Below are 20,904 nucleotides of genomic sequence, written 5' to 3' on the forward strand. Positions count from 1 at the left end.
AACCAGTATGAGGTAAGAGAGACACCTCATGGAGATTCTGTACAGGCAGTGAACAGTGTACAGGCTAAGTAAAGTACTGGAGAGAAGCAGGTGGAATTGAAACTAGTTGCAGCCAAAACTATAAACAAAATGGTAAGTGGAGATCGAAACTGGAGAGGGAGGAATTCAGTTACAGAGCCAGAAAGGAAGGAAATTGGTACAGTTGGTCAAAAAGCATTTGTGAGTGTGTGTACCGTATACAGACAGAGACAGGACAGGGTGTATGAGAGGCATTGAACAGCCTTGCTGGGAGAAGAGCTTGGGTCTAGCAACAGTATTTGAGGAATGGAGACAGACACCAGGACTCAAGACTGAGTCAAATGAGGTCAGACCCAAGTTTAGGCTGGAGGAGGCTGGGCAAAGAAGCTGCATTTTCAAGGAATGGGAAGAACAGTTTGTGACCACTATGAAGGACGTTTCTGATACTCAGCCTCTGATGCTGTAAAATACCAAGGAAATACCCTGCTAAAATGCCATGTTCCTGTTTGTTACCAGTGCACTCAGGAATTTACAACCTGAAGATGTGCGACAAAGTCATTTAATCAAAGTTTCCCCAGGTGGTCACCAGTTTGTTTTGTAGGTTACACATTTCTGAGTACATTGTTTCTTAATGCTTCATTTACAGACATGGAGAAGTTGATGTTTTAATTTGCTTTGAGTATTGACTTCTTTATGATTTTATGTACTAGGGAAAGCCAGATCCTCAAAATTAATGGATGCCTTTGATTTTGATCTCTGCTTCTGTTCAAAAATGTTTTTTGAAGAATAATTTCTTTTTTAGTGGTGAAATATGTCTTTAGAAAACTTATGAAGATATCAGTAAATCTTTGTACTGAGCAGAGTTTGAATAATAGGGTATAATAAGCAATGTGTGGGGCAGTGCATAGAACAACAAGGAATGAACAATAGCTCCTTATTATTTCAGCCCTACTTGTTTTTCACCAAATGTAGTATGGCCAATGGAAAAGTGATAGATACTTACATACTGGAAAGCTGAAGCTTCTCTCCAAAAGTATGTTTTCAGCTAAACAGATACAACTAAGCTATCCAAGCCAGACCTTTCCTAAGCCTGTCATAACTCTCCTTGATTTTCCAGCCTTATCTATGTGTGTGATGCATGCAGATGCATTTAGACTCTGTTTAGTGTCTTAGATTCTAAGCTATTTCAGGGTTTTACTCATCCAGGTGTCAGTCTTTCTTGCAAAAAACTACTCACACTGGGCAACATACTAGGTTTTAATAAGGTGGAGTCTATAAATAAATATCACGTTGAGAATTTGAAAAGCTAGATACCAAGATTTCGTGTGCTGCTTATCTTTGTCTGAAGCTTTCAAGATTTCTATTAGTTTCTGCACGTGGCAGGTGAGAAGCCTCGGTGCTGGGATGGGACGCCTGGTTTTGCACCTGCTGTCAGAAGTTTGGAACTGAACTACAACGTCAGAGATCTCAGTTTTAAACCAGATGTGGCCACCAGCCATGGATGTTTGTGTACCCGCATGCCCTGAGCACCCAAAAAGCCTTTCTGGCCTTTTTGTTGTTCTTGTTTTGTGTATTAAGAGTATGGATTTTCACCTCACCATTCTTTCTAAAGCTGACAAGGGTCCAGATTAAATATTTTTGTCTTTCTGTGAATCTTTTATTCTTTCTTTGGAATCAGACTCTTTTTTCCTTTGCTCTGTATTTTCTGTCATACAGTATTTTGAGGCATGCTGTATCCTTATAGATCAAATGAGGGTTCAGAGTAATTTTAATGCTCTAAAGGAGAAGGCATTTCCATTAAGATCTACTTGAAAATGTTTCAGATGGAAAGAAAATATTTTATGCTACATAGTACACAACCTGTTTGGCCTGCCTGTATTTTTATTATTATTGATGGTTGTGCTGTCTCGTCACAAATTGACTCTTTTGTCTGGTACTTACTTGACAGAGAAATGCTTTTGGTCTAGATGTGGAAGTGGAAGCAATACATTGTTGGCATTGCTTTCAGAAAAACTCCCTATTGTATACTATCAAAATAATGAAAACTTGAGTAATTAGTGGCATTCGAGTTAGCAAAATAAGTTGTTCTGATCGTCTCATAAACCTATTTTATGACTGGAAGAACCAAAAATTATTGCTTGAAAGTAGTGTTATCTTAGACTACTGAAGAAATTGAAGAGACCTTAACTCCATACATCAAGTTGTGCATTTTTCCCAAGAGTAAGACTCCATAGGTAGGGAGCAATGCAAATTCTGCTTGGTGTGACAAAAGAAAATATCATACTTTTGCCTGTCCTTGACTCTGAAGTAAGTAGCTTGATTTTGCCTTATTTACACAGAGGTAATTTGAGGTGTATGTTAAAATTAGTATAATGAAAATTAAAATTTTCTGTAAGGATTTCTGTAATTAAGAGTGAAAACAAAGTGAATACAAAGTGAATAAATTGTCAATTAGTTGTTTCTGACTGAGTAACAATATCAGAAATAAAGCCTAAAATTCCCATTCCCAATCTCTTGTTCTAATTTAAGTCGTGCTGTCAATACGTATACTGAGTAAAAGGATGTGTAGGCACGTGCATACTATTATGATAAAGGAATAAACATATAATTAGCATTGTTTTTGCCGAATACTTGATATTGTCTTCTAACAGTCCAGGACTACTTAGGTGATCCAAATTATTTTAGCAACCCTACATAAGCAAAAAAATTAACTAGTGGTTTTGTGTAGAATTAATACTGTGGAAGAACAGCCCCTGCGGAGGTATCTCAAAACTGTGAAATGGCTACACTTTGACAATTAGCCCACTTTGAACAGAAGCTTTGGGCTACCAAAATGGTATTAAATGGTATTGGGTAGCTTTTAGTGCATTGATAATATAAAATGAATTATAAAATCTTACATCATTTTTAATATGTTGTCTTTTTGTAGTAATGTTAAAACCTTGACTGAACTTTCCCAAAAGTCTCTATTTTTAAAAAGACCCAAAGAATGCTAATCAACTTTTGAACCCTGAGTGTGTGAATTATGCTAAAGGTGTTGGCTGGGGAGGAAGGCTGTACACAGAAGACTAAATTTATGAGAGCATTCTCTTTATTCAGAAAAGAGAGCGTACTCTCAGTAATATTGATCAAGCTGATATTCACTAGGCAACAAGGCCCAGATGAAATTCATATGGAAAATACTGGATTTCAGAAATGTGGTGTTACTATGGAAATGATTTACTACTGACAAAAGGGAATTTCGATGAAGTAAAGCCACTGGTAATCTAATTTAAGGCACAATTCAGGGATTTTGGAGTAAAATCTTGAGAGAATACGGCTGCTAATTTGATTGGTGCTTATTTACCTAACCTTTCACTTTGACCTTTTAAAGGGATGCTGATTTGATGATTCATTTACAAGAAATAACTGCTGGAATGATTTTAAAGTGTGTATGGAAGTCTTTTTTGTATTTGTTTTTTGATAATTTTGAGCTTATTGAGCATTTTGATTCTGCAGTCAAGTCTCTTAGCTTCAAGCTTGCTGTAATTCTCGGTAGCCCAGTGCTCAATCTCCAGCCAGCTCTGCTCTAAAAATAGTGTTGTATATATTGACAGAGTGTTTGTCCTACTTGAACAATGAAACCTGTCTTTTCTTATGACTTTAAAATCTGTTCCCCAAAATAAGTCAGGAGTATTTTTCTGCAGCTGGACTAAAACAAATAGTGGAAAAGACATGGCGTCTTCTAGTGGCAAATTTTTAGACTTTTGACGAGGCAAAGGACTGTGACTCTTGCACAGAATCAGCTCGCTGAGGACTCTGGATGCTGCTATAATGTTAGAAGTTAAAGTATTCATAGCCTTTGGGAATTACTGTAAACCAGTCAGGAAACTGTCTTGTTTCCACAGTCTCTTCCTGGTATCACCTGCACCAGTAGCGGTGATTTAGGCAAATGTTACCAAGCAATTGTTTTCCTAGCAAAAATGAACTTTCAATTTTAAGACTTTTTTTCGTTTGTCTGTATCATAAAAGGAATACTGCTTTGTTTTGCCTACAGTCACTAATGCTTAAAGCTCTGCTAACTATGAATCTGTTTTATTTTCACGGTGTTGGATTCCTTGTAAGACTCTAAAGTGTGTAGAATATTTAAATTTTAAATATAAATGATGTTGAGAAACTTGTGATCATAATTGGGGTACTTTTTTCTCTCTTACTATATAGCAATTTAAATTCTTTTTATCTGTATTTTACCTTCTTAGTAAGAATATGAGATTTCTCTTGATTTCTGATGATCTCTTACTGCCCTTGCTAAGAAAGCCCCTCTGCCACTTATGGTAGCTGGCTTTGAGTTTTTAGGTATTGGATCTTGTCCAATAATCTGAATCATGCCACAGCTATTTAACATTTGAGTTCTACTACCAAGCAATCTTTTCATTGGCCTTCTTTCTTACTCTATGCTTTTAACAATATAGAAAAATGTTTACAATTATTTTCAGAGCTTGTAAATAGAATGATTGCTGTCATCTATAGGCATTTGCCCAGTGTTTCCATACTCGCTGACAACTGCCAGTGTTTGTCTGGCACTTTTACAGGATGATTTAGAACTCTTCATTATTATTTTGAAGTGGTTGTAATCAGCAGGTCTTGGTTACCCATGTGTAGATTATCCAGTTTTGTAGATTAACTATTTCTTGTCATATCCAGCCATTCCCTAACTGCAGCAAAACTTGCAGCCCCACTAGAAAGCATCTACACATGATGTGAAATACAAATTACCTTCATAAGCACTGCTTTGACTGTTAGTACTAACTTAGTTTCCCTAAGATTACACACATTAGTAATGTGTTTCCAAGCTTTTAAAATGTAAATATTCTAGTAAATTATAGACCAGTCTTCCTACATTTTTTATTAAGTTTGTCTTCATTTTATACAAGCTGATTTCTTCGTTACGTCTAGTATTTTTAATAGGTGACTAACTGTATTATGGTGCACTGGTTTAGTATTGAATATTTTATCTGGTATAGTATTAGGTTTCATATGAAAAGTGCCTCATAATCAAATTACAGTGCCTCATTACAAAATGAAAGTAATATTTCTGACATAGGTAAATTTGTCTTCTGATACTCTGTGAATGAGAGCAGCGTGTATTTAATATCCTTGACACAGTTCCTAACAGTAATCCTATCTTATTAGTTTCATGCAGAAATGTGTGTACGTGTGTCAGCTGAACTTTTTTCCCTTGTAAACACTTTACAGCTCAAAAGCAAAAAGACCCCCATAGGTATGGTTCCGAAGTCAAATGCTGGGCAAATCCTACACCTAATGACTCTGTCTCTAAAATATTTTGTTTTCTGAATTCTTGCCTATTAAAGAATATTTAGTCAGCTAACTTGCTTAAGAAATGTTATCTAGAAAATGTCAAGTGCAGTAAATATTAGGGAGGATATTAGAAGATGAATCTCATACTGAATGCTTCTGTGTTACAGGAATACAAGCGCAAGCTAGCCAGAGTGTCCCAAGTCCGGAAGGAGCTCAGGTCACGCATCCAGAGTCTGCCTGATCTCTCGCGACTCCCCAATGTCACGGGCAGCCACGTACACTTACCATTTGCAGGAGACATCTACAGTGATGACTGATTGTAAGAACATCCTTCAATAACCTCTACTTTTCCGTGAAATGAGGGGTAGGTCAGACTGATTGGTACTCTTGTAGTATTATTTTTGTATATTGTTGGAGAGTGTCAGTAAAAATACTCTGAATAATTTATAGAAAAATGGTTTAAAAGTTGATTTGTTTACTATTTTATTGGCAAGTGAACATAAGGGTACGTTTATAAAAGAGTGGCATCTCTGTCTATTGCATTAAAGAATGAGTAATTATCTTATATTTTGTACAGATTTTTGTTGGGTTCCCTGTAAAAAAAAACTGATAAGATTTTTCTTATGTACCCTATATTTAATGTAGATCAATATATAATCAAAGCATACTTCGAAGTATGCTTCTAAGTTGACACATTTCAATGACTGTGAGGCACTGAGACATTATGGAACATAAATATTACGGAAATCACAACCTCATGTTTGCAAGAAGGTTATTGCAATTTAATGCAAAGTTAAAAGTGATCTTGCTAGCTATTATGTTTAACTTACCCACTTCCAAAAAAGGCCAGGTGGCTTATTTTAAAGTAAAAGTAAATGTTCCAATTTTATATTGGAAAACATAGATCATGTTACATTGAACACATCTTTAAATGACTCAAAATGTTGCAATATTTTAGTATTTAAAAGGCAGCACAAAAAATTACACATTTGACCATTTCAATTAGGATTGAAATGGTAAGTTTTCTTTTTACAGCTGCTTAGTTTCCTAGTTGAGGGACCATTCATTTGTACTCTAATCTCTTTCTGGAACATCTGTCTCCATCTAAAAAAGTTGATCCCAAAAATGTGAAGCCATTTTACAACTTTAATTAAAGTGAAAGGCCATTCTCTAAACTGTGTCTGTTGTTAAATGTCCATTATTAAAATTTAACAATACTATGTACCATTTATACAGGCAACAGCATGATGCAAACATGCTGTAGGGTAGCCGTGTGGTAGCTTTGGGCCAAATCATACTTTTCCGTTGAGAAACGCAGGAGGCCAGCCTGAGCTACTGCTCCCTTACCTCCCGCTGCTCCAGCAAACGTTTCTAGAGATCTTCATCTTCTTTTCTCACAGAACAGGAAGAGAGAGTTCTGGCCTGTGTATAATTTAAACTGCAGAAAAATACTGCTAAATAGATGTTTTAGAAAGGTCCTTTGCGTGGCACAACTGTGATGTTTGTCTACGGGTAGCTAAACTTGTGAAAATTCTGTGTTACCATACGAAGCGTCAGCTTTTAAGTTCACTTAAAAGCCTAAAGATACAGATGGGCACCTAGTGGATTGCCAGAAAGTTTCAGCTTTTTTCAGTCAGTTCTAATTAGGCACTTAAGAATTTAGGAGTGATTTTTAAAATGTCTGTCTGTACCTTTTACCATTTAAATGACCTTAAAAACCTAGGCTGAAAGTATTTGAGCTGGATATATCATCTGAGTATTTAACGATAATATTTTGTTCATGGGTTTGCACTTGGCAGGCATTGTTTTGCATCAATTAAGTTCAAAGTTTACAAATTTAATGCTGCTTCTCACATGAAAGCAAATTCTTAAAGGCAGCCTATTCCACCTTGTCAAAAATTACAATGATTCAGCATAGTCCTGGAGTGAAATTGTTGAAAATAGTGATTTGTCACGTTATTGACTTCAGTAGGACTAATCCCTAGAACACTTTTTGGATGTGATCAGAAGATAATATTTCTCTTTAAAATAGTTATACTTACACACAAGCACCTCCGTCCAAATATCCTTCTTTTATGGAAGTTGCCATGAATTAAACCTCTTTTAAGGGAGGAAAAAACCCCAAAAGATAGAAATACAAACTGTTGACATAGCATTCCCTTTTGCATCAAAGTTTGACATTACCCAGCAGTCAGGGAGGGCTTGAATCTGTAGATTTTTTTTTTTTTTCTTTTTTTAAAGATATTTGCAAATAGAAAGAAAGCCCACATGCTCCATATTAAATCTCTGGGCCTCTATCTGCCACCACTCAGACTGCTCTGCTGTGGTCACTAAACATATATGTGATCCCAAAATATCCCAGGTCCATCCTAGTATTTGCCATGGGAATTTAAAACAAAAAGAAACCAATATTCATATTTTTCCCTGAGATTCTTAAAAAAAAATGATGCAACACAATATTAATTTCATCAAAAATTCTGATTCACAGGTAGGAATGTTGAAAATAGTTCATCAGTGCTCGCTAGCCTTCCAAAGATTAATAACAGTTCTGAGGGACCCACAGGAAAAAAAAGTTAACCATAAATAATCCAGGAGAGTCTTTATTTTTTTTTTTTTTTAAGTTTGAGTCTGAGATGTATTATTAAATAAAATCTATTGTCGTCTTTTCATGATAAGAGAATGAAAATTCAGATATAATTTTTATGCTTCAAACATTTCTGTTCTAGTATGTTAAAACTTATATAAATTTAGTTATACATGTATGTGCATTACAGCTGCAGTTTACTCTTGCTAAAGAATAGCACAAAATTTGTGATAAATGTTAAAACAGTTTACTTCATTAAGAATTATAAAACAAATCATAAAACCCACTAGTGAGTTCCTGGTTGAATCCTAGCCAAGGAAAACTTAATTAGTACCCAAACATGGTTACAGCAGCAGTGGCATGGCTTGCTCAGAGTCCATTGAAGAATCCAGCATTGGATATTTAAAACTGGAGGAATATGTTAAGTTTATACAGTCTTTTGCTACCTTAACTTAAAATAATAATAATAAAGTTGAATGCTTAATTTCCTTGATTTCTCAAGAGCATTAAAAACAACACAATAGACTTGTTTTTCCTTTTCATAACTCTTTGTGATAATGTTGCGTATCTACAGGCGTTCTTTTATCAGAGTTGATGAAAGAATGAGGAAGAATCTCACCTTTTTCCCAATGTATATGTTTTAATTTTGAGAAAGTGCTATTTTCTGTATATATTTTTCTTTGTTTTACTGTGAAATTCTTTACTTCAAGGAATGTTTAATAATTGACGGATTTTTTAAATTATCTCTCCAAAGTTGTTTGGAAAAGAGGACTTGAGGACGGTAAATATACTCTTAGAGCAAGTGTCATATATTAATGGCTGAATAGTTTTTTTATTTCTGTGGAAAAGACGTCAGGTTAGAAGATCTGTATTGTGAATGTAATAGCATAGCAGGAGATAACATTTTAAGATACAAATGCAGCCCTTTAGTATAAAAAGATATCTTCAAATTCTTGGGTTCCAAAGCCTAAGATAAATACGTGACACGTCAGGAGGAAAAGGGGTCAGGTGAGAAAAAGTGCCTGGAAGCTAAGAAGGAGTAAATATCAGGGTGGAAATGAAAAGCAAAAAAAAAGTCTGCTTTCGACAAAACAAAAATAATAGTGTGAAACTCTGGGCAGTACAATATTTAGCTGCAGATGGATGATACAATAAGACTGCTTTGGAGCATTACCACTCTGGGAAAAGATGGGGGTGTCCCCTGCCCATTTCTCCTAACACACTATGATTCTGCTCAAACCAGAATGCCTACCCTACCAAAGGCACAAATACAAAATATCAGAAAATTTTCATCCAATAACCAGCTTATTTACTTCACTATATTGCACTTTTATTGAGCATTCTTTAGGGGAAGGGGAAAAAAAAAAAAAAAAAAAAAAAAAAAAAGCAAAGACAATCCTGCAGCTCTTTGCCATATGAGCATATGAGAATGCTTGGAGGTCTTTCCGCTGGAGTCTCTGGGATTGCTTGTATATTCTAATGTTTGCAGAATCAAGCTGTATTTTTGCAAAATGTTATGAAAGCTGTCAAAAACATCTACTCCACTTCTGTGATTTTAAAAACAAAAGTAAAGTCCTTAGTTGCAAAAAATTACGTTTCTTAGAAATTGTGTTTTTGTTGCTCCTTTTGAAAATTAAACTATACACAGCAGTAATATTAGCTTGTCTGTGTTTCACTCTGCTAATGTTGGTATTAATATATTAAGATGAAACACCTCAGTTAATCCTTAGGAACACAGCCTAAACTACATGCTTAAATTTCCATGCTTAATAGTTTATCTGAGTGGTCTTCTAAATGTCCAGCTGAGAGCTTTCATTATAAAATTATATTTCTGTTTTCCTCAAGTTTAAGAAGCCAGTGTATTGGGATTTCCATAGACTAATACTGTTCTCACAAGCCAGTGGCAACTCAGTCTGGTACTTCAGTGATTACCCCCAAACGCACACTTAGGATGCCATAGCCCCCTGCAGAAATAACCATAAAAGTCATAGAAATCATGCTTAGGCTTGACTGGCCCAGTACAGAATAGCTGGATTTCTAACTTTTGGAACATAAGCAAATAAATCAATGTTTTCTGTGGAAAGATTACTGAGCTAGAAAACCAGTATGTCAAAAATTTGACTGTTACATTTATAAATATTTAGGGCCAGTTCTGCTCATTATTCATGCACATGATCACAGTGGCCGTTTCTGCCAGTAAAGAAAGCAGCTTCAAATGTAGTGTATGAAGAGAATTATTTTTAATGGATGACCAATTTTGTGTCAGATCCTATTTCAGTGTCATTTATCTTGATTAGGCAGTAACTCTGCCATCTTGTTATTTAAAAATCTAATTCTGATTTCACCTTTACAACATTTAAACTATCATACTGAGCATGTTTTTTTTGTGGGAATTTGCAGAAGTTCAATAGCACTCTTGTTACTTGTTTGCAAAAAAATCGACTCGTTTGTTAAGAGCTAACGACAGTTTGAAATGTAAAGATGTTTCATTATTGTGCTCTTCTGACAGAATGTGTAATCCTTGTGTAATTTGTCCTCAAAATAACACCTGTGTGTATGCTCTTTCATATTTAATAGAATAAAACATTGTTGTAAAAACATCTTTGAAGTCATTATTTAATGCTTGCCTATGCAATCTCATTTTGTGAAATGGCTTTAATGTAAACTGCTTCCTGTAATTAAGAGCAAACCAAAATCACATAGTGATGCTGATGGAAAAATTAGCACTAATTTTGACGTTTATTATCCTCTGTATTTATAGAACGACAATTTTCAGCGAGGAAGCAGTCAGTGCATTAAAAAGCCTAGGGTTAAATCTCTAAAATTGTAAAGAAGCTATAAAAAAAGAAATATTGACCATCTACCTTGGCTGAGAGTCTTTTTCAGGGCGGAGGGGGTGAACCATTTGTAATAAGCCAATCTGAGTCTGAGATCCTGCTGCTCTCCTCAGCCCTGATGAGGCCTCATCTCAAGTACTGTGTCTAGTTCTGGGCTCCCCAGTACAAGAAAGACATGGAACCACTGAAGAGAGTCCAGCGTAGGGCTGCGAAGATGATCAGAATATCGCTCTTATAAAGAAAGGCTGAAAGAGCTGGGCCAGTTCCACCTGGAGAAGACTGAGGTGGAATCTTATCAATGTTTTTAAGTATGTGAAAGGAGGATGTCAAGAGACTGGGGCCAGACTCTTTTCAGTGATGCCCAGGGACAGTGAGAGAGGCAATAGGCACAAACCGAAACACAAGCATTCCATCTGAACATAAAAAGTTTTTTACTCTGAGCCCCAGCAAATGTTGCCCAGAAAAATTGTGGAGTCTTCATCCTTGGAGATACTCAAAAATCATCTGGACACAATCTTGGGCAATGTGCTCTGAGTGACCCTGCTTGAGAAGGGCGGGAGTTGGACTAGATCTCCAGAGGTCCATTCCAACCTCAACCATTCTGTGATTATGCGAGTTGGTTGTATTAAGCAGCATCTTACAACATTTTCATTATATGGAATTATTGTTGTGCTGTTATTTTCAAAGATACACCATTGTCTAGTTTGTGTGAACAAGTAAGTAAACATAAATCTAAATACCTATACCCAAGGGGCGTATATTTAATAATGAACCTTCTTGGTCTTGCTCTACAGTAAAGTCTCACTAAAATTTTGGCACCACTGAAAACACTGATGCTATTATAAATGGATTTGTTCCTCTAGCTCTTCAAACAAAAAGTGAGTGATCCTGCATGGCAGATATTTAACAGGGAGGCTCAGTTAATAGTCTGTTGCAACCAACAATTAATCATCTTCAGTGTTTCATCAAATATAGGAATGTAATATATGCTGAAGGGAAGACTGCATTGGTTTTATATATATGTTTGCCAATATTGATTCTGTTAAGTATAGTAAAAGAAAAAAAAAGAAAACTATCATCAGAGGTACAGGAATAACGTAAAAGCAGTTCAGATATAAGATACCTGAAACTATTGCTGCACAGCATCTTGAAGCATACTTTAAAAACAATGAATGATGCATATTGAGTGAAAAATACTACTTTTCTTCCATGATAAAGTGGCTATTCTGGTATCTTGCAATAGTGACCCCTTCTAAGAATGCATCTGGACTTTAGTGATGTCTCTAGTAATTACAAAGAAAAAGATGTGATTTGGGGCATTCTAAGGCTGTATCTACATTAACAAGTAGCACATTGCATTAGCAGTAGTTCTGGAAAGCAAAACAGCTGGTACTCAGGATCTGGCATCTGCAATACATTTTCTTAGAGATTTGTACTTCAGGCTAGCCCTGGCACGGTCCTAGGGAATGACTGCCTGTTAGCAGTCAGAACACATTAGTTGTGCCCTTGGAGCAGCTTTTCTGTGCTTTTATCTATAACTGCAATATTATCCAAAAGAAAAGTGGTTCATGTGTGAGTGGCTGAAACCACTCTGTTGTGTAAAAAGCACACAGAGACTACTAGGAGATAAAATTCAAAAGCACACTCTTGGTATGACCTAAAAAAATTACTGTTGGTGCACCTTTAATTTTACCAGATGCCCAGGCCCTTTTCATTTAAGTCTCATAAGAAGCAGAGCAATAAAGTACCTGAAGCACACACTTCTAATATAAAAATTTATTATAACATTTTTCAAACATTTTCATAATATACATTCTCCATGAACAAGACTGAAGTATTTTCTCAGAATACTGGATCACAAACTTACTTAGTAAGAATAGATCAATCAATACCAAGTTCTACATCAGAAAAGGTGCAACTTCAAGGTCCACATTTTGATCCTAGAATGGCAGTTAATTTGATCCTACATGTACATAAGAAACAACCTGATGTAAACCTTTCAAAACTGTTCTATGTATGGCTGGTAGATATAAGATTACATGCCAGTCTTTGAGATGGTAAGTAGAATTTGCAACAACCTTTACTCCCCACCCAACTGCTTTCAAGTCTACCAACTTATTTGTTGGTCCTATTTCTTAACTGGTGTATATTGAATCTGAATGCACTTAAAGGGATCTAATTATTAAAATATAAAATGGGCAATGCAGAACTTTGAAACCAAAAAATCAAATATTTTCATTTGGTTGATTCTCTTTCAAAAGGAGAAGTCTGAAGCATGATTTGCAAAAACGCCATTGCAACTATATGCAGAGCAGGCTGTAAGCGCCATCCTTCATTTTGGTTTTCTATTATACTTTTTCACCTCCTGTGCTGAACTGAAAATGTAAAATCTGACAGTGGAAGACCACTTTCATCTTGACTGCTTCTATTCACATCAAAATGTTCTGGTGCAAGGAGATGGCAACTGTCCAGAGCAAATCTACTTTTCCAGACTTAACTCCAGGAAGGAAGGAACTATGAAGTCTGCTGCCAATCAAAACTGAAAGATGTTTCAAAAAGAGGTTCTCTCCTCAGCCATTTTTTGAAAGAAACTGACTCACTTTGGTAATACAAGAGCAATCAAATACTTTATGGTTGTGCTGCTGCTGACAGAAGTAATGAAATGGGGGTACTGATAGTAGTCTAGTGTGAAACTCCTGGTAGGTATTCAGAGCTTCCTGCATTACAGTGTGCAGTCGCACCAGATTCTGTGTTTTCTGGGGAACAGCAGCAACTGCAGTCCAAATCACAAAGAACATTCTTAAAACAATGAAGAAACTTAATCTGGATGATATACTGTTTTCTCTCTCTTTGCATGAGTGCTATCTTAAAGAGTAAGTTATTTTGTTACCTTTGTAAAGACTGTGTAATAACATTTAAATTACCACAAGTGTCAAAAGAAAGCAACACTACAGGACAGTAAGGCAGACCTCTTGAACATATTGCACCTGCGAAATGTGCCAGCCAAAGTGTCTATGGTTAACTCAAACATGGGAAGCAAGGATGAGATCTTTTAAGTTCTATTGTGATATATTATCTTAAAAATACGGGAGGGAGGTGGTGGAAACTGGTATGCTAATAGGCCCAGTACTGTCTGCTTCTTCAAAGAACAGATTCTGACTTTTAATTATTGGGTCATCAGAGACTGCAAAACATGTTCAAGATTCCCAAGCGTAATGGACCAGTTATTTTCCCCTTGCAGACAGTCAGACTCCACAGAAACAGAGCTTGCTTCTAAAGAACATGGTCTGTTCTTATACAATAAATACCATTAGCTTGAGTTTTAAAGAAATCAGTAATTTTTTTGATTTACAACTGCAAAAATACTTATTGCTGTAACTTTTATTTTGCAATAATGAATAACTAAAGTAAAGTTAAGAAGGTTTTCAAATCTGCCTTCTGGCTTTTCTCTTTTTCTTCTAGATTAAGCATCCATTTTAGCTTAGAAAAGTGAAATTTGGAGTTTCTGGGAGTCTTGGAGAAGGAGTTGGTTGTCGCCTGTCCGGGTACACATGTTCTGAAAAATAAAAGACTCAAATATCTTAAAGGTGAGATACTGGAATTAGTATAAAGTAACTATATGAAAGTGCATACATCTGAGTGAAAATTTCTAATGCAGGTGGTGTATTTTCATATGAAATCGAGCAATCAGAGGTATATCTTATTAAAAATTTAAGCTGGACATTTCATATTACTCACAATAACATAATCGTGCATTCTTTGCACCGTCATTTGTCATTACAATCTTTGATTTTAAAGGTTAAAAAGTCAAAGATGATCTTCCTATTCAGATCACTAAGAAAAAATATTAAATTATCAATTAAAGGTTTAATCTGAAGTAACTGACTGGAACATGAATCCTTTTCCCAATAAGTAGTAGTATGCTCTACTCAGTAAAATGTCTCTTAAATAGGAGAGAAACAGGTACCTGGAGAGTGATGATGGACTCCTTCCTTTAGATCCAGACCTGCTGCAGCTTGCAGGTGTCATTTTGTTTGCAGATGGAATTTTTCGATCTGGTGTCTTAAGGCCAGATTTAATGGTTGGAGTACCGGAATGGTGTGTCATAGTAGCCAGAAAATCTCTGCTTTTACCATCATGTCTTGTTGTTTTGTTGCATGAGTTGCAAGTAACCAGCTACGGAGAGAAGAAAGGAAATATCAGCTGTTCTATCAGTCTCTCCCCCTTCGCATTACAAAGCTACTGTAAGAATTATTTGCTTATGTGAAACAGAGATATTAAAAAAGCAACACGTACTTTACATCTAGTATTTTCATTCAGGCTTCATAAACCAACCAGGTCCCATGGGTTTACCTAGAAATGACTCCAGTCCCCTTGCAACTGATTTCAGGAGGCCCTTAATTCTGAATGCAAACATACAGTACAGTGAACTATGGAAAAAACACCCCATTACAACAGAAAGATGAGGCAGCACCTGAAATGGCTGTATGATACCTTGAACATACCTGAGTGGTACTCGTATTTCGCTAAAAAATACGAAATACAAAGTGATCAAAACTCATTAAGCATATTCTGCCCCTAATGAACTTGTATTACACACTTTCCAGGGAGTCTTTGGATAAAATATTTATAATACCAAACCCTCAAAAATAAACATCCATAACTAATAACAGCAAGTCTCAATGAACACAGAAGAGGCTTTTTATTAGTGTAAAAATACTTACTACGTAACAGTGAAAGTTCTAGACAATGGACACTTTATCTTCTTCTGTTTGTCTACTTCTAGACTGCAGGGAACTCTGGCAGCACAGTATGTTACAAAGGTGCAGCAAAATGGATACCGTCTGACAGTGATAGAGGCTGTCAGATAATGCCCCTTACTGTCATGACAACTACTCATACTAAGAAATATGACAGTAATTCACTCAGACAACTATTAAAAACACAATTACACAGACTGAAAGATACAGTTACATGATAAATGTTTCTGGTCTAAAAACATACCGAAAATAGCTTCACAAAAAATATAAGCAGTTTAGAGAACATCAATATCTAAACATTCTTCATTTTAAAGTGTGCAAATTTACCTGAATTCAGATTCCTTAGAAATAATTACATTTAAAAAATTCCTAAATAAAACATTTTCAGGTAAGTGTTTTGGCTGTCACTAGACATTAATTAGTCAGGCTAACAAACTAGAAGATCAGTTATTTATATGGTTCAGATATCAATGTATCTTTACTCTTCTAAATGAAATTCAGAAGGAGAAAAAAAAACAGCATCACAAAACTGTATGTTACTTCACAGAATATAAATGGAGGTGAACACCTTAAAATTCAAGAATCACTGAACTGCACTTCACAGCTAGCTTCCAATTCTCTGAAAACCATGTACAGATAACGCTAGAATTTTTAAAGAGCCCTGAAATAGTTTATAATGTTATATACCTTTTTATGACTCTCAGGTCAAGATTAAGATATTCCTGCTTGCTAAAAGTATCACATACATAGCTTGTCATATTGTTGCTGGTGTAGTTCTTAACCACACCTGAAGTTTCATTTTTTTTTAAGTCTCAGGTTACAGTTTATCTATACTGCTGATTTTGGAAGCTGTTTGTTCCTGACAGAATTTTAAATACTTAACACCAAAAATACTTATATCATAATCCACAGCACAAATGCAAATAGAATTGAACACAATAAAGTGCAGTTTAAACTGAACCCATTCTAAACTGAACTGTAAGAGTACTCATAGAATCATAGGATCCGTAAGGTTGGAAGGGACCTCTGGAGATCATCTAATCCAACCTCCCTGCTCAGCAGGGTCACCTAGAGCATGTTAAGACAGGGTTGCATTCAGGCAGGCCTTGAAGATCTCCAGAGAAGGAGACTCCACAACCTCTCTGGGCAACCTGCTCCAGTGCTCCGTCACTCTCACAAGGGAGAAATTCCCCCTCACGTTCAGGCAGAACTTCCTGTGCTTCAATTTCTGCCCATTGCCTCTTGTCCTGTCACACTGGACAACTGAAAAGAGTTTGTCCTTGTCCTCATATGAATGCACAGGGCATTTGAGGAATTTCTTCAACTACAGAATAAATCTAAGAACCCTTTGTAATTCCCTTAGACACTGCTCATCTGCTATCTAAAGAGATGGTTCTTCAAATGTACTCTGATGTGTGATTCTACAGCAAAAACTAACTCAAAACAAAGCTTCCAGCTTCTCAGATACCCCTTCTCTTGCAATTTTTTGCTGCTACACTACAATGATCTAAAACTAGGAGGAGAAAGTAGTCCCAAAGGTGCCTTATTGGAATGTTTTTTTTTTTGTTTGTTTTTGTTTTTTTATCCTGACAGTTGATGACATCTGTATTTCCTGAGTTTCATTTTTTGTTATTGGCTCTCTAATTGTTTTTGGTTTTGCAAATTTTATTTGACAAACCAGCAGATTCTTATCCGAGAACTTGTCAAATATGTCAGCAACTGTGGAGCACAGTAAGGTGCTGTTTCATTTATTAAGACATCTGTTTGCAATACCAGATTAAATATATACTTTTATTCTTTAAAACATTAAAACCTATATTATTAAATAATTCTAGGAAAAAGAACAAAAGCCCCTAAAGCTACTTTAACTCTGTTTAAATGACATATATGGTTTAGTTTTGAAAGACTTTGTATAAACACTAATATTTGGCAAAATTTAAGAAAACTCAACTTACAAGGTAACAGTAATCTTTTTCAGTTCTGATGGTCTACGGATATAAATGAAGTAAACGTTTTAAGCTGAGCTAATATATTTTTAGACCACTGATAAAACTGAAAAAAATGATAATCTTTCAGTCACTCAAGCTCTTCTTCAGATCTGAAACAAAGGCAGTAAATGCCAAGCTATATATATATAGGTAAAGACAGCCTGACTGACTTCAGTCAAGCCTTAAATTTTGTGCACGTTTTTCTTCTCGGGCATGTTCTTCTGGGATGCAGAGCAATGTAAGGATTTACGTTACTGTAATATGGCTTTGCATCTAGCGGAGTTGCCTGGTCCTAGTTTTACTACATTCATACAAATAGGATAAAAGTGGCAGGCAAAAATTGACATTCCTGCCATTTTTGCAAAGCTATGCAAACGATACAACTGATACAATCACTGACAGTAGAAATGCTGAAGCTTCCTCACAGGAAGAAATGATTTAATTTTAAACTAGATCTTAGATGTCTGCAGTCTATCCAGAATGCTGCTAAAGAGAAAGAGATCACAAGGAGACAAGGAGGGCAGTGCTGTTTGTGTAGTTTTGCTAACATGTTTTTATGGAGAAGGAAATAAAAGATTTATCTTCTTGCCATTGTGATCTAGATCTCTGCTGCGGAGGGTAGATTTTGAACAACATTGTGAATGTGAAAAGAAGTTATCCTAAAACAAAGGAAGAGTTGTGTGCTCATTAAAAAAAAAAAAAAAAAAAAAACACGTAGGTGTGAGCTGCACTTGTCAGTGAAAGACTCTAAAATCTTCCATCCTGTGCTACTGAAAGGTTTCAAGGAAGTATTAAGAACTTTGCACTTCCAGGCAAATATCCTTACCAAAACACTCCTTGAGTCCCTGTACTTTTTCAAGAGCTTTGTCTGTTTCATATTGAGTTTACGGTTCTTTGCCTCTTGTTTCAGAATCTTCTCTATCTGTGGAGTCATTTTCATCTTTGGTTTGAGACGCACACGGTGGTTATCAGGAACCAGGAACTGGAAACAGTAAGGACATATCCTTTCTTTTCGCAATTCACCATCTACATACCAATAAATGTAAAATAGTGAAATTTAAATGAAACTACCACTGCGTTTTACAGGCAAACATAAGCATAGATTATGACTTAAATTTCAAATAGGTAGCATACTTGAAATTTCAATTCTGTTAAGGGTACAGTAACATTTTTTTCCCCTCATTACATGTTTGAACTTTTATTCAACTTATAACCATGCAAGTGCTAAGCATTTTGTTCACGGTCTCTGGTGGGGTATTCACATTATCTAAGTAGATGTACATTTATTCTGTTTCAGACACAGCTAGAACATAAGAGGAAGTTGAGCGCTGATCTGTTTAACAAAGCGCTATAGAACAACTCCTTGCTAATTTTAGGCAGAGCATACGCCGAATTCACACAATACCTAAATTTTGATGGAAAAAAAAATGCAATTCCTTCCTAAAAATCTGTATGTCAGATGCTCGCAGTTGCGCAAGGCACAGGCGCACCACGTTGCCCAGTCAGCACCGCAATGAAGGTGCGGGTACTCCTTCGCCCGGTCAGTGGCACCACAGCCCTGCGAAGCTCTGGGCCTCTTTTAGGGGCCGCGAGAGGGCAGGACCGCGACCTGGGACCGTAGCAGAGCCGTCCCCGACCTCACAACCCTAAGAGACTTGACGGTATCCGCCTTGATACTTCCTGCAGCCGCAACCCGGCTCCCTAACGGCTCTCCAAACCCGGGCTCTACTGTCCGCCGAGTACGTCGGTTCTGCCCGCTGCCCCACCGCATCGGCCTGCGCCCCGCGGCGGCATCGCCGGCGGCACCGTCCCCGCCGCCGCCGCCCTCACTCGCCTTGGCCGGAGCTCAACGTCCACCTGCAGGGGGAGGGAGCGACGCCGTCACCACCCGCTGCCGCGCGCCACCACGCCCCGCCCCGCCCCGCCCCAGCGGCGCGCGGCACGGGCCGCCGCCTCCCCTGCGTCATGAGCTGGAGCGCCCCTCCCCATCCCCCTCCTCCTCCCCCCCCCGCGCGCGGCTCTGCTTCCTCCCCCACTGCCCGCCCGCCCGTCGCGGGCCCTTACAGCAGGAACCGGGCCTGGCCCGGGCAGGCGCCCGCCAGTCCCCGCGCCGCCGCCTCCAGGAACTGCCGCCGCCGCCGCCACCTCGCCATGCCGCCAAGCGCCCCGCCGGAAACCGCCTCCAGCCGGCTCCGGCGGCACCCCGCGGCCGCAGCACGATCGTTCCGGGCTCGCGCGGGCCGCGGCGCGGTGCGGCCGTTTCCCCCAGCCGGAGGGGAGGGGGCTGTGGCGGTTGGGGCGCGGGCAACGGCTGCGCGGGGGAGGGGAGCCGCCGCCGCCGCGTGAAGCGGGATGGGGGCCGGCGGCAGCAACACCTGGCCGGTTATTTTACCACTGGGAGTGGGGAGGATCGGAAAAGTTGCTGGGATGCCTGTCTCCTACAAACTCTGGTCCGCTAAGAAGCAGACGAGCGATGTTCTCGTCCGGGAGATCCCTGTATTTCCACCCCTGTTAACAGTTCCTCTGCGGGAAGGAAAATTACTTTAGGAGAGGAAAAAAGAAAAAAAAAAGGGGGGGGGGGGACTTTCCCGACAAGAGTTGTCACGTGAGAAACTTCAGCCAGAAGCTACTGAAAGCTCCTCAATAACCGAAAGGTCTGAGCATCACTCATTTAGTCACTCCATTTAGACGCCTTTTTAAGAATGTTGGCAATTACGTAATTTGCTCTATCACTCTGCAAATGTGCTCCTATTAAAAAAAAATCAAAGTTTGATGTGTTTTATTAATTCTCTAGGCCCCATTCATTTGCTAGAAGTTCTTTTCCTTTGATCTATTGTTAGTGGTGTTCATTTAGGAGACGTATTCTTCGTCTGAGCGGGCTTCAATATTCTATCAAGGAATTTGAATAAATATAGTTAGTTCTTATTTTCTAACCTTGAGCAGACATGTGCTTGAGCAATCAAAAAGAATGGAAGAAATTGTATTCTAGGCTTGGCTTTAATTGGACCTTTACAGTATAAAGTCTGGACATGCTAATGAAATGTTAGTAACTGCAATTAGAACTTCATCTAAATTTTCGTCATTAAAAGACTTTTTCAATTAACTTATGAATTTCGCTTTTATTTGAGATTTTTTGGCTTGTTGGTACAATTTTTGTGCAAACTACCTTTGGGGGGACTGAAAAACAGGGATATTGCATTACAAATACTAAAACACTGGTGTTCATCAGTTAACTAGTGCTTGACAAATGAAATATTCCCATTCATTAATAGCAGGAAAAAATGAGAAAAGTTCCTTTGGAACACAGGTAAGCAAAATAATTTCAAAAAATTTATTTTGAGATGAGGGGACCCATTTTTATCATTTGTAATAATTAAAGCCATGCAAGTCTGCCCACTAAGGGACAACATACTTTGCAG

The 20,904-nt window shown here is 37.6% G+C and overlaps 2 protein-coding genes across 2 annotated transcripts in view; one reads left to right on the top strand and one right to left on the bottom strand.

The window, feature by feature from the left end:
• The window catches only part of RPRD1A (regulation of nuclear pre-mRNA domain containing 1A), a 44,387-nt gene extending 33,887 nt beyond the window's left edge, over positions 1-10,500 (top strand). The window contains exon 7 of the mRNA XM_062569639.1: positions 5,484-10,500. Coding sequence (XP_062425623.1) covers positions 5,484-5,633 — 150 coding nt within the window. The 3' untranslated portion in view covers positions 5,634-10,500. The remainder of the gene's footprint in view (positions 1-5,483) is intronic.
• Positions 10,501-12,498: 1,998 nt separating this feature from the next.
• On the bottom strand, positions 12,499-19,669 carry C2H18orf21 (chromosome 2 C18orf21 homolog). The gene is made up of 5 exons (XM_062567947.1): positions 19,550-19,669; positions 19,320-19,342; positions 18,312-18,511; positions 14,705-14,913; positions 12,499-14,293 (listed from the first exon to the last, which is right to left on the bottom strand). Exons 1-5 carry the CDS (start codon positions 19,636-19,638, stop codon positions 14,140-14,142), a joined length of 675 nt encoding a protein of 224 aa, XP_062423931.1. The 5' UTR covers positions 19,639-19,669; the 3' UTR covers positions 12,499-14,139.
• Positions 19,670-20,904: the final 1,235 nt, after the last annotated feature.

Source organism: Rhea pennata, chromosome 2 (assembly GCF_028389875.1).
Source record: "Rhea pennata isolate bPtePen1 chromosome 2, bPtePen1.pri, whole genome shotgun sequence".
Classification (NCBI taxonomy): Eukaryota; Metazoa; Chordata; class Aves; order Rheiformes; family Rheidae; genus Rhea; species Rhea pennata.